Source organism: Rutilus rutilus, assembly GCF_951802725.1.
Source record: "Rutilus rutilus genome assembly, chromosome: 1".
NCBI lineage: Eukaryota > Metazoa > Chordata > Actinopteri > Cypriniformes > Leuciscidae > Rutilus > Rutilus rutilus.
The window spans coordinates 52927875-52941621 of record NC_140209.1 but is presented as its reverse complement, the minus strand read 5'-3'; the positions used below and the strand labels follow the sequence as shown (position 1 = coordinate 52941621).

The 13747-nt window shown below is 38.6% G+C and overlaps 1 protein-coding gene across 1 annotated transcript in view; it reads right to left on the bottom strand.

Moving 5' to 3' along the window:
- Nucleotides 1-13747, bottom strand: part of grin2ca (glutamate receptor, ionotropic, N-methyl D-aspartate 2Ca) — a 68665-nt gene that overhangs the window by 30770 nt on the left and 24148 nt on the right. The window contains exon 3 of the mRNA XM_084407260.1: nucleotides 4783-5381. Coding sequence (XP_084263386.1) covers nucleotides 4783-5381 — 599 coding nt within the window. The remainder of the gene's footprint in view (nucleotides 1-4782; nucleotides 5382-13747) is intronic.

Sequence of the window (13747 nt, the reverse complement as noted above, 5' to 3'; positions counted from 1 at the left end):
CTTACTAACCACAGCAACACCTTGGCAACACCCTAGCATCTTGGCAGTGACTATTCAGAACATTCCCTTCGGAAAATATAGAATCTATTTTAAAACATTATTACTCATCATCCAGCTCATTTCTTGTTCCTCTGTTTGTACTCCAGACAGATTTTGTGGTTTCTATTATATTTTGTCTGTCTATGGAATTTGGACTGATAATCTTAGCATTGAACCTGAGCTGTTTTGCTTTTTGTGAATGGTACATAAAAAGTGCATTTTCTCTTCATAATACAAACCCCCCCCCCCCCCCCCCCCAAATTTTTTTTTTACACATTGGCACTAACATTGTTATTGTAGTCGAACAGCTAAAGTTTACACAGCACCCCAGATCAAGTGGAATATATTATCAGAACAAACTCCATTAGCACTTTGAAGGTCTGATACACTTTTGATTCTGAACATTGCATCACTGCCCATGTTATTGAAAATATCTGCTCTTATGCTCAAAGCATTATTAAATCAGATAATTACAGCCACATGATTCATCATGCACCATAATTGGGGGACGCTGTGGGTGGGATATTGGACAGCCTCATCTCATCTATACACATCACACACAGACACAGCGTCCCAGCGGAGGTGATGAAAGCCCCCTGAGTATTATGGGCACGCTTAAGTGTCATCTGTGTGAAAAGCCAGCATTATCTGATAATCCGCTGTAATCTCATTAACAGGTAAAATGACTTAATCGCAAGAGCATTAAAATCAGACTTAATTAAAAACTGCCCATCAATAATGAGGGTGACTGGCCTGGATCGAGTTCATTTCAGTGGCATTTTATCTTTATATCCCAAAACTGAATGAGTAACGAGAAAATAAATCCCCTCAAAAGCAAGATTATATTGTCAAGAAGTCATTCTACCGGGGGGAATGTTACCGTGTTCAGCTCTGTTCTAAAAACTAGTGAGCTGCCTCGCTGCCTACATAGGCGGCTGTTTCTAAGACAGTATGCTAACCGTCATGTAACCTCATGTGAATGATTTAGAACACTCTCCATAGCAACTCAAATACAAAGTCCCTTTAAAGGGATAGTTCACTTTGAAATTAAATTTTGGTATGTTTTAGCTTACCTGAAGGGCATCCAAGATGTAGGTGTCTTTGTTTCCGCAGTAGTTTCAATTTTGATATTTTTAGGTCAAACCATTCTTGTCTGTCAGTCATATAATGCAGGTCTATGGTCACTGTCTCAAAGAGCATGCACAAGTCCAAATTAAAACAATTCCCCATCGTCCAAATGAAACAATTCCCCATCGTAAGTACACTTTGATGGCCTAAGACACGAAACGAGCGGTTTGTGTGAGAAAACGAACCGTATTTATATAGTTTTTGCCTCTTGAACAAAGCCGCGTCCAACTGATCTGACGGCGCGGGCGGGTATAGATATATACACTGATGTCGCCTTGGCTAATGAACTGCAATAGCGAAGGCGACATCTAGTGCTAGTGTTTCTATACCCGCACGCGGGCGGATATAGATATAGAAACACTAGATGTCGCCTTCGCTATTGCAGTTCATTAGCCAAGCCGACATCAGTGTATATATCTATACCCGCCCGCGCCGTCAGATCAGTTGGACGCGGCTTTGTTCAAGAGGCAAAAACTATATAAATACGGTTCGTTTTCTCACACAAACCGCTCGTTTCGTGTCTTAGGCCATCAAAGTGTACTTACGATGGGGAATTGTTTCATTTGGACGATGGGGAATTGTTTTAATTTGGACTTGTGCATGCTGTTTTGAGACAGTGACCGCAGACCTGCATTATATGACTGACAGACAAGAACGGTTTGACCTAAAATATCAAAATTGAAACTACTGAGGAAAAAAAGACACCTACATCTTGGATGCCCTTCAGGTAAGCTAAAACATACCAAATTTTAATTTCAAAGTGAACTATCCCTTTAAGGCAAGTCATTTCAGTCGGCGGCCATCTTTGAAATGCCTCCCGGGCAGCTATTTCAGTACAGCTCCTCTCTTTTTGAATGGGGAAACATACATTTTTTCTGTTCACCAAACTTACGATAAAATTTCATATTTAAAATCACCACTGAAATCTACGGAAGCCCTGAACCGCAACGTTATTATTATTATTTTTTTTTAAAGACTTTATTCTCGAAATGCCACGCCTTTATTCTTGTAATTTTAGATTATTTTTTAAAGTATTTTTTTTCAACGAAGCTACTTTGATTAAAGATTACGAGGGCAAAAAAAAAAGATTTGCACGTATCAATCATTTGTTTTTGAGTTGTCAAAAAGTACCGACTTCGGTACCAAGTCGTACTGAAATTTTAAAATGTGACGATACCAGCATTTCCCTCTAGCATTTAGAGCGCTGTTGAACGGATTCTTAAACACCTCTGATTGGTCATTGTGTTGTGCTCAACATATGACTGTGATTGGCTACACCTACATGATCAGTGATCAACAATGACATCTTCGATTGCTTACACAGATACACATGGGAGCGTTTAAAAGCAGGCTTCTGTCAGAGGAGCTCTAATATATCCACTAATAGACGGATCCGCTGATAGACGCCGCTTTCAAACACTCCTGTGTGTATCTGTGTTGGCGCTTGATGAAGAGCATCAAAGACAACGTGTTTTTGAAGAGTTGATCATTGTAGCCAATCACAGACATGCATGTTGAGCACGTCAACACAATGGCCAATCACAGACATATATGTTGAGCGGTGCAGTAGTACATGTATCTAATTTCACTTAGGATTTTTTGATATTTTAACTTGAACAAAAATATATTTTACAGTGTATGAACTTGTGGAAAAATGATACTTATGTGCTCTACAGAAAAAATAACATACAGGTTCAGAACGACATGAAGGTGAGTAAACTCATCCTTTGATACTGGTATAAAAAGCGCTTGTGGTTATCTCACAGCAATGCAAACACACGTTCACAGATCTCCCGCATGATTTACAAGCCAATGACCTTGGGCTGCACCAAACACGGAGTACCTCTCTCTGTATCGTCCGCTCAAACTCTGGCCCCCTTTGGATGATTAAAACATTTTCTGACGAAATAGGATTTGTTGTGTTCCCTGGCACAGATGGCACCAGATTGCTCTTTTGGGCAGCCCTGGCAAGAAAGGGCACATCACACGTTATATCTTCGCTCTGATCCCTGTATCTAAATCCGGATGGCACAGACTGGGCAATGTGCAGCAAAGTGAGCACCCTGGTTTTTGGCCCTGCTACAGAAAACTGTTGGCAGAAGTTCAAACTTTCCTGTCACTTTATATCCATCAACCTTAACTTTGCTTATGCGACCCTGTTGGGTCAGGAGTTTTTGTAACCTTATAGTAGATTTCACAACATAACACAATTGTACACATGGATTTCACCATTGCCCCCCTATCTGTTGGTCAAAATCTCTCCTATACCATGGCTGCATCTCAGTTTACTTCCTATCCCATCTATACAGCAAGCGGTATTAGGATTAGTGGGTCCCAAATCAAAGTACATTAAAATGTCATGTCAAAGGTATTCATATAGTGTCCTATTTCTGATGGACTTTAAAGGGTTAGTTCACCCAAAAATAAAAATTCTGTCAGTAATTACTCACCCTCATGTTGTTCCAACCCCCTACGACTTTCGTTCATCTTTGGAACACAAATTAAGATATTTTTGATTAAATCTGAGAGCTGGCTCACTCCTCCATAGGCTTACATGTTATTGAAACTTGCCGGCCCAGAAAGTTAGTAAAGACAATGTTTAAAATAGTCCAATTGACTACAGTGGCTCAACCATAAGTTTATCAAGCGTTACACTACCTTCAGAGGCCCACAGACAGCGTTATCACAAATAAATCAAACAATTTATGCTTTCAATGTGAATAAAGGGTGAAGAAGTACATTTTCGTAGAATTTTAATATCAGCTATCAGCCATAACATGAAGATCATTACCGGTATTATAGATAGACTTTTAGGGCCCTATCATACACCCAGCGCAATGCAGCGTCAGGAGCGACGCAAGTGTTTTTTTGCTAGTTTCAGCCCGACGTCCTGTTAACGTCCTGCGCCACGTTGTTTAATAGCAAAAGCTTTTGCGCCCATGGGTTGCTGGTCTGAAAACGAGGTGTGTTCGGGCGCATTGTTGGCGCGTTGCTACTTTGAGGCAACTGAACTAGACTGTGTCATTGACCAACTGAAACCTGGCCTAAAGTGAATGGCGCAGGATTTTATTATTATTTTTTGTTATTTAAAGATCACGTTAGTAATGTGCGCCTATAGGCGGGTCCACAACGAGTGTACACTCTGCTTATTACTTGTCCAGTAGACACGCTTAACGTAGACGCTTTAACCTCGCGCACGAGCAGATCTGTTTCCTCTCTGGAGAAGCGTTCAGTCTTTCCACTTGCAAATTCCGCCATGTAAATAGCGAATCCGCCATGGCACGAGTGCAACTGGCTTTTAAAGGGAATGGGAGATGAGACTCTGGTTGGTTTAATGCACGTTACGCACAAAACACAGCCATTACTCATTAAGAGAATAGAGACAACCCTTTTAGACCATACGTCGGATGTGCCGACCATTTTTCCCATCGTTAAACTAGCAAAAGTGGATTCGGACACGCCCTAAGTGCACTTGCTCCGTGCGCTTTAGACCATGCACTTAGATTGTTAAAATAGGGCCCCTAATAGGCCTATCATAGCATCCCTAGTTTTTGAATGTATGAACCTAAAGGTTAAGGGTAATATCTCCACCAAAATAAAACTCTGAAAACTCACCTGTAGAGACTGTCATTGGTGGATGGCCGAACCGGACTCAGACAATCCATGTGTCCGTCAGGAATAAACCCTCTCTGCTTGCGGAAGCTCTCCACTCCTTTCACGACGATGGCTACACCATCCCTGACTCTGTTTCTCAAGCTCATCTTCCAGCGATCTGAGATAATGCTGATCAATCCAATGGGGAAGCTGTCTGGAGGTGATATATTGGGGTTTCCCACTGCAAGGCTGGGGATAAACCAGATATACCCCGGACCAACCAAACCCACTTCCCTGGCCATGGTGAACAGGTACTGGGCCTCATCATGCGAGCAGTAAACCAGCAGCACCTGCGCGTCGATCTGCTGAAGTAATCGGTGGGCACGGAGGTCGTTCATGCCGTCGGCCGACATGTCAAACGTCAAGATGTCCTGCAACTCCCAGAGGAAGTAAGATGTATCGATAAAAGAGCGGATGTAGTCCACGTAGGAGTTGTATCCTGGGTACAGGCTGGTCACCACCACAAAACTGTCCCAGTTGTACTCCTCCATCATCTTGAACATCCCATTGATCTGCTGCTCGATGGAAGAGCCCAGCTGAAGGAAGGTAGAACCGTCACCCTGTCAGAAACACAGGAAAGTCAGAGCTTGACATCATTTCTCCATGTGGCTCTTGGCTGTTAAAACCAAAATTTGCATCAAGATTTCATAACGGTATAAAACCAAAAACATTGTCTAAATGCAATAATTAATAGTAACAATAATAATATGATAATAATTATTATCATAAGAAACCTAAATTGAATATAATAACTCTTGCATATTACTTTACCATACTATTTAATATTATTATATTTTATATTCATATAGTAATAATAAACATCGTCATCGTCATCCTGACAACATAATTCAGTCACAGGTGTGTTCTGTGTACTATTGACTGTTCAAATCCACTTTGAATGCAGCTCATCCAATTAAATTATATTTTATTATTGTAATAATTATATAAGTTATATATTCATTATACAAAAAAAATATATAATCCTAATTAATAATAATAATAATTATATTGGTTTTATTATTATTATTATAAACTTAAATATAAATACAAATACATATTACTAGCGTACTAACTACTAAATAATAATATTATATCTAATGTAAGTTTATATTAATATAATAATAATCATCATCACCAGCATCTGAATAAACAACAGCATAACATAAATATAGAATCAAAATGACATTCAGTCAAAAGTGTGTTCTGTACTGTTATAATGACAGTCAAAACAGCTGTGAATGCAGTTCATCCAATGAAATTATAGAGCCGTAACTATTTGCTTTATAAAAGTTATTTAATTGTGCTTAATGTAGCACAAATAAAGCACACCCTGCAAATGAGTTTACAATAAAAACTTTGCATGGCAATTAAAAAGTAATTGCCTATATACATTATATCACCCATAACTACATTCTTCAATACTATTAAGGCAAAACAGGTTTCGACTTTGAGGCTGCATGCCCAATCATCCATGCACAACAGTTATATCATTTTTGAGACTTGGCTGAAGATCTAAAGGCAGTCTTTATTAAGGGTAATCCAAAAAATTAGTCAAAATCAGGCAAAGGTCCAAACATACTGAGATCAAGATCATCCAAACAGGGTAAATACACACAACTAGTGACGGGACGGTTGATACCATTACCGGGGATCCGACGCAGTTTTCTAAGCACTATTGTATCACACACTGTACCGATGCTTGTATCGAAATGACTATACCATGTGATTGATGACGTTTGAAGCTTCGTAGGGTCGGGACAGCTGGTTTGAAAAGAATTGGCGCTTCGCATTATTTAAATGATTTAACACTACACTTCCCTATAACATAATTTATATATTTTTTAAACAGAACACCCAAAATATTTTTCCAATTACAATTAGCCTACTATAATTATGATCACATACTATAATTATGATCACATTCTTGTATTTTTTATATTGTTGATCAATATGTGAATCCGTTGACCAGCCTACACATGACACGAGTGGTCTCATTGGCACAAATTAATTCAGATGAGATTAGATATAACTGTATTGATCCCACACTATGTCACGGACTTCCGAAGCTTTGTTTGGTCACGTGCTTTTTCTGCTCTGCAGTGATTTTTTAAACATGGTGGAGAAAACAAGTGTGACCACCAGGTGTCACTAATGCGCAAAGCTTCCAGTAATGAACCTTTTTTAAGCACAATTTGATGAAAGCCTCAAATGCTTCAGAAAGCCTCGGTTTCCCATCACTTCACACCCTTACGCACGCAGAAGACAAGAACACAGGATCCAGGACAAGAATACAGGAGTTAAGACACAGAGTGGTAACATTTTAGCAAGACAACACAAAAAAAAAAATGCATGGGAGGACACCATACAGCCAGAGCAAACAAGGTAACAATACACAGGTGTACTGACTGAAGGCATAATGAGTCCAGGCAAAGGATTGTGGGGAATGTAGTCCTTAATATCAACACAGCAAAAGGAGTGCCCTCTGGAGGAGCTCAAGGATTACACTACCAACTAAATTGTCAAAAATCCCAAACTTCCCAATATCTGACTGCCTGACCATGACATTTGGTTATAAAAGGTTTTTCCACAAGAGAAAGATTGCAAACATCTCAGATAAACGGCAGAGCTTAGACAGTTGATATTTATAGTGTGTATTACAGCATTTATCATTTCAGAAATAGTAAATGGTGACTGAATCTAAACTTGACCGAGTTTTTCTCTAGAAGATGAAGGCCAACTGATACCACCAGAGGATATTCATATTGAGCCGTTTCCTGCGAGACACTTTCAGTGTTACACAGTGATGTCCTTCAGACAAAAGCATTGGGAAAGTAGGGTAAGCCTGTAAACGGAATACGTTCCGGTTTATTCCACCTGTTCGCTGACCTCTTTAACTGCTCTAAAAATCACAATGCTTGAATGCTAGTGTCATTGAATGACCATTGCATAAAAAAAAATATATATATATAAAAAAAATAGCCTACAAGGTGTGAGACAAAAGAACAGTTAGAGCAATATGATGGGTTAGGTATTTATAAGCTTGTCTCGTTACAACATTACAAGCCTATTTTTATATTACTAGATCTCTGGAGCTCAGACAGCAAATCTGAATCTTGAAGTCTGCAATGGTACCGCAGGGAGTCAGAACATTTTGACAGGATCGACCTCAATATTTATCACTATAAAGATCTGCGTCTTTGAACTACATTTCTTTGAGTCTTCACCTTGATTGCAGTTCTAAAGACTTTTAAAGGGGTCATATAATGGTACATGCACTTTTACAAGTTGATTGTACTGAAATGTGTGTTGGCAGTGCCTGTACACAACCATCATAAAATGATAAAAATCCATCCAGTGTTTTTTTTTTAATCTTCTTATATGTTTTCCCCTGTCTCAAATCAAGCCGTTCGATTTTGTGACGTCACAAAATCGACGCCCCTCCCACGATTGTTGATTGACAGCAGCGTTTCAACACTGATCCGCCCTCGCTCGTGAGCGAGCTGTCAATCATAGTCCGCGCGGACCGGCGCAGTCATTGTTGATACGCTGGAGCACTGTCTATGAGCAGAATGGCGTCTAAGCGATTGTGGTGTTCTTGGGTGTAATAAGGAACACAGCAGTCATTTTGATGTTCCTAAATCCGAACCGGATAAAGCTGGTTTTGCTAAGAAGCTGCTCCTGAAAAAAGAATCGGTACCAACTATTCGTGTTCCTGCTGCACCTCCAGAAGAAGTGAGTGTAACGTTTTATTAACCTTTATATTAATCTTTATATTAATCTTTGCTGCACGCTTCACGATGAATGCTGCTGTTTACACTCAGGGTACATTACGGCATGTTTTCTATGTACGACGTTCTCAATATAATTCATAATCCCACGTTTATAATGAACAACGCGTTATGGTTATTGTGTTATTATTAAAACCGGTGTACGCACAGAACAGAGGGGCGGGGTGAGCAAAGCTCATTATCATTTAAAGACACATGCACTTAAACGGCGTGCTGAAAACAGAGCTGTTTTTGACCAGGTAAAATTAGCGTTTTCTTACAATACTAATGAGAATTTTTAATTAAAGTATATTACAAACTTTTAATTTAGACCCTAAAGAATCATATTAGCTTGTACAAAAATGGCATTATATGACTATGACCCCTTTAAATGACTTTATATTGTATCAGGAAGTTCGGATAATTTTACTGACTCTCTTGTTCGATCTCATTCATCGAAATGAACGAATCTTTTTTCGAGTCATTTTGTTAATTTACAGGCAAATTCCCCGAACACATCCACCTACGCAATCTTGATCATATTCTGAATTAAAGGGATAGTTCACTTTGAAATTAAATTTTGGTATGTTTTAGCTTACCTCAAGGGCATCCAAGATGTAGGTGTCTTTTTTTCCGCAGTAGTTTCAATTTTGATATTTTTAGGTCAAACCGTTCTTGTCTGTCAGTCATTTAATGCAGGTCTATGGTCACTGTCTCAAAGAGCATGCACAGAGTCCAAATTAAAACAATTCCCCGTCGTCCAAATTAAACAATTCCCCATCGTAAGTACACATTGATGGCCAAGTGATCTGAGGGCGCGCGCGCATCCTGGTGTGTGACGTGTACGCAGACTGGTGCATAGATATATACACTAGATGTCGCCTTAAAGACATTCGTTCCAATGAACTGCCGTAGACAAGGCGACATCTAGTGTATATATCTATGCACCAGTCTGCGTACACGTCAGATCAGATCACTTGGACGTGGCTGTGTTACAAGAGGTAAAAACTATATAAATACTGTTCGTTTTCTCACACAAACCGCTCGTTTCGTGTCTTAGGCCATCAATGTGTACTTACGATGGGGAATTGTTTAATTTGGATGATGGGGAATTGTTTTAATTTGGACTTTAAAAAGACACCTACATCTTGGATGCCCTTGAGGTAAGCTAAAACATACCAAAATTTAATTTCAAAGTGAACTATCCCTTTAAGAAATGATTATAATGTAGTCAAAAATAATTTACAGGGAACATAAATAATTACTTTACCTTACGCGTCTTTCGTTCATTTGTCACGTGACAAACGCATCGTTCATGAACGATCCTCATCACAAGATGAGTGCTAGAGCTGCCAACTCTCACGCATTCACCGTGAGACTCACACAATTGACACTTTCCACACGCTCTCACGCCACACATCCATTTTCTCACGCACAGAAAAATCGCGAAGCAAAGAGGACACGGAGACTGACACTAGACAGAGCAGATTACTTATGATATAAAAAAATCTCAGCTCTCAGATTGTCACTTTTATTACGAAATTCAAACAATAAATACCATTTTGGCGCTTGTAAATGTGACGCTACAGATCCCTAGCGGCACGTGAACCGATCATCTCTAGCTAATAGTAAATAAACACGAATGAACACTGTTGAAAGATACAGTAGGCCTACAACTTACCGAAATGTATATTCCTCATACATAATATCGGCCAATCAATCAAACAAAGGGGTCAATAAAACAGCTGGAGAACAATTGTGTCACATAACATTTACCTCAGGAAAGCCATTTAATGACCATAATAGGCGCACCTTAGTTGGCTAGAAAAAAAGAGCTATAGAGAGTATTTTGCTAAATATGTGTACTATATTACATATTTATTATATTTTTACTTATATCATTAAATAAAGTTGTTGTTATTATAAAAAAAAAAAACGCATTATATTTAATTTGAGTTATTTTTAACCTTAAATAATACTGCCAGCTGATAGGGCTCTCTGTATGTTTACAGCATTAGGTGAGTTGTTTTTTTTCTTGAGAAAAATGAATGCCTATCTTGTGTAGCCTACCTAATATTTATCCAAATGAGTCAATATTAAATCAAATCACAATAATTGAATTGAATTGAAATAATAAAAAAGCGTAGCTTACCAGAAATTGTACCATGCACATTGTAACATGTTGTCACTAAACCTAATAAAATTCAGTTTAGTTACTAAAATGTTTTGACAATCACAATACACAATTTTTTTTACAAACAGATCTGCTTGTGCGCGAGGTTAAAGCGCGCAAGCGGACCATCTACGGGACAAGCCGGATTCCACCATATCTTTATGTACACAATAATAATCTTTTACATTGTGTACAGCAGAGTGTACGCGCGTTGTGGACCCGCCTATAGGCGCACATTACTATCGCGCTCTTTAAATAACAAAATAAATACTGCGCCATTGACTTTAGACCAGGTTTCAGTTGGTTTGGTCAATAGCGCAGTCTATTTCAGTTGCCTCAAAATAGCAACGCGCCAACAATGCGCCTCAACACACCTCGTTTTCAGACCAGCAGCCCATGGGCGCGCAAATGCATTTGCTATTTAAACAACGTGGCGCAGGACGTGAAAATGATAACTGCGTCAGGCTGAAACTAGCACTTGCGACGCGCCTGTCGCTGCATTGCGCCGGGTGTATGATAGGGCCCATAAAGTACATATGTATAATTTAACATTTTCTTGATGCTCGTTTGCGTAATATTCAAATAATATATTTGTGTAAATTTGCATTTCACTGTTTCTTCATTTTGAGGAATACTGAATGTGTTTTTGTGCAAGTGAGATGAGTAAATGCATATTCAAATTTAGTCTAGAACTACAGTAACCATCATGCTCACTGCAGCTCACACACAACTCAAACACCTCTGCGTTTACTCATGATTTCTCTCAACATGACAGGACAGGAGAGCTGTCGGTCAATAAATGGGAAAAAGTAACTTACGTTACTTATTTGAAAATGTAACTCAGATATAAATGTAAAAGTAATGTGTTAATTTACTAGTTACTTGAAAAAGTAATCTGATTATGTAACTCGCGTTATTTGTAATACATTACCCCCAACACTGGAGTGTGTTTTAGAGAAGTTTAATTTCTAAGAATCCACAAAGCAAAAAGTGCTATTCACGTCTATAACCCACAATCACACATACGCACTCACTTTTTCACCCTTTCTCTCTGGTTTTCTTTAGATATCTCCCCTCATTACTCAACTATAGGTGTCCTGGTCTAGTCAGAAGATAAATATAATAGTTTAGCTGCATATGAATGCTTTATCTCCAAAGGAAGCTTCTCTCTGTGTGTCCCTCTATGTGTGAGAGAGATAGAGAGTCCACTGCGTTGAACTCACACAGACCTGTGACTCTGTGCACGGCAAGATAAAGCAAATCTCTCCTCTGTGTCTCTGAGGAGCATCTAGGCAAAGCAAATATCAAGACAAACACAGTCAACCAAAAAAATAAAAAAATAAATTAAGTTAATTTACTGTTCTATTTCGTCTTGCCTGAAACCAGTTAACGTCGTCTGCCAGATCTCTCCGTGTCTATGCCACTTGTGCAGCCAAAAGCAGCATGAGCGCGCATTGATCCATGATCGACTGCTGAGAGGAAACACACAATGATTTCATTCTCGTCGTATGGTTGACGTTTGAATGCTCGCTTCGCTACGAGATTAGATTCTGTGCGCGGCCTGCAAGAACAACACAGTCCAAATAAATGAATTTTTGTTGACTAAATTGGATTCAGGTTTGTTGCCTAGGATCAGAGGCATGATCATGAATGTCTAAAGGTTTTTGCCTTTGTTTTTCAGGGTAACAGATGACCAGAATAGCCATATGACTACTGTATGTTTGGCTCAGTAAGAGGGATACAGAATAATGTTGCAAACTATAATTGTTATGAAGCACAAAACTCTCAGAGCAAAGTAAGTTTCTATACTAATATCCTTCCATTTATTGTTGAAGCAGACGTCTTATAAACAGGAAATTGGATGAAGGGGAAAGAACTCAGTTAATCAATCAGAGTAATAACAAATACCCAGAGGGAAAGTGGTACATTTGTATTTGTCCGTGTCTCACCACACTATCACAGTAGTATTTTAGGTTACTATGGTTACATACACCAGGTAATTTCTGTTAATCAGCCACTGATTGTAAGTACTAGGAAATGTGTCTTAAAGTCATGGTGACCTTGTCCTGCAGTTTTGAGTGCTTTCAATCCAGCCAATGGTTTTGTTTCATTGGATACTGGATTTTAAGGTTTTAAATGTGATTATTTGGTATTTGGCGCAGTATTTATAGGTATAAGGTAGGATTAAGGGATGTAGAATATGCTCATGCGGAATAAGGCATTGATATGTGCTTTAAAAATAGCAAATTTCCTAGTAATATGCATGTTAATAAGCAACTAGATAATACTGAGAATTGATCCGTAAAATAAAGTGTTACCGATTTTTTTGTTTTGGAACTTTGCTTTAGTGGACATTCTGCATGCCTGCCACTTATTCATTACAGACTAGTAAAATATGGCTCAAACTTGTTCACACTTCTGATTAATGTACCTTCTGGCTGCGACATCAGAAGTTTCAATATTTTGACAATAAAGTTGCAAGGAAAGTAACGTCAAATGGGACATTATTCTAAATCTCTGAACGCAATTTACAGTACAAAAACAATGACCAAGGAGAACCAATCTCACATTTACCTTGTCATAAACATTATCTACTGCCAAAACAATGACATTCAAGAGGATTGACTGAGAAAAACAATTATAAAAACACTAAACATGGCAATGTACTAAGACAGTGGAAGACCAAATTCACTTTTTACCACTGATTACAGAAACTGACGACCCTAGATAAAAACCAGATTTGTTAGGGTTTAAACATATTACTACTTTAATTTGAAAATGTTACACTTTATTCTGGTAAAAGGCTCATTATGAGATTATTCTCAAAAGAAAATTTTTTGTTCTGAATCATAGTTTTTTCCTTTTAACGTGGCACTAAATGCCATCATACAGTTCTCAGATTGAGACAATTTAGGCCACCAGATCTGCAGCGAGGGAGACTGATGGAATTTCTCTGTCTTACTATATTCAGGAAAGGTGTGCAGCA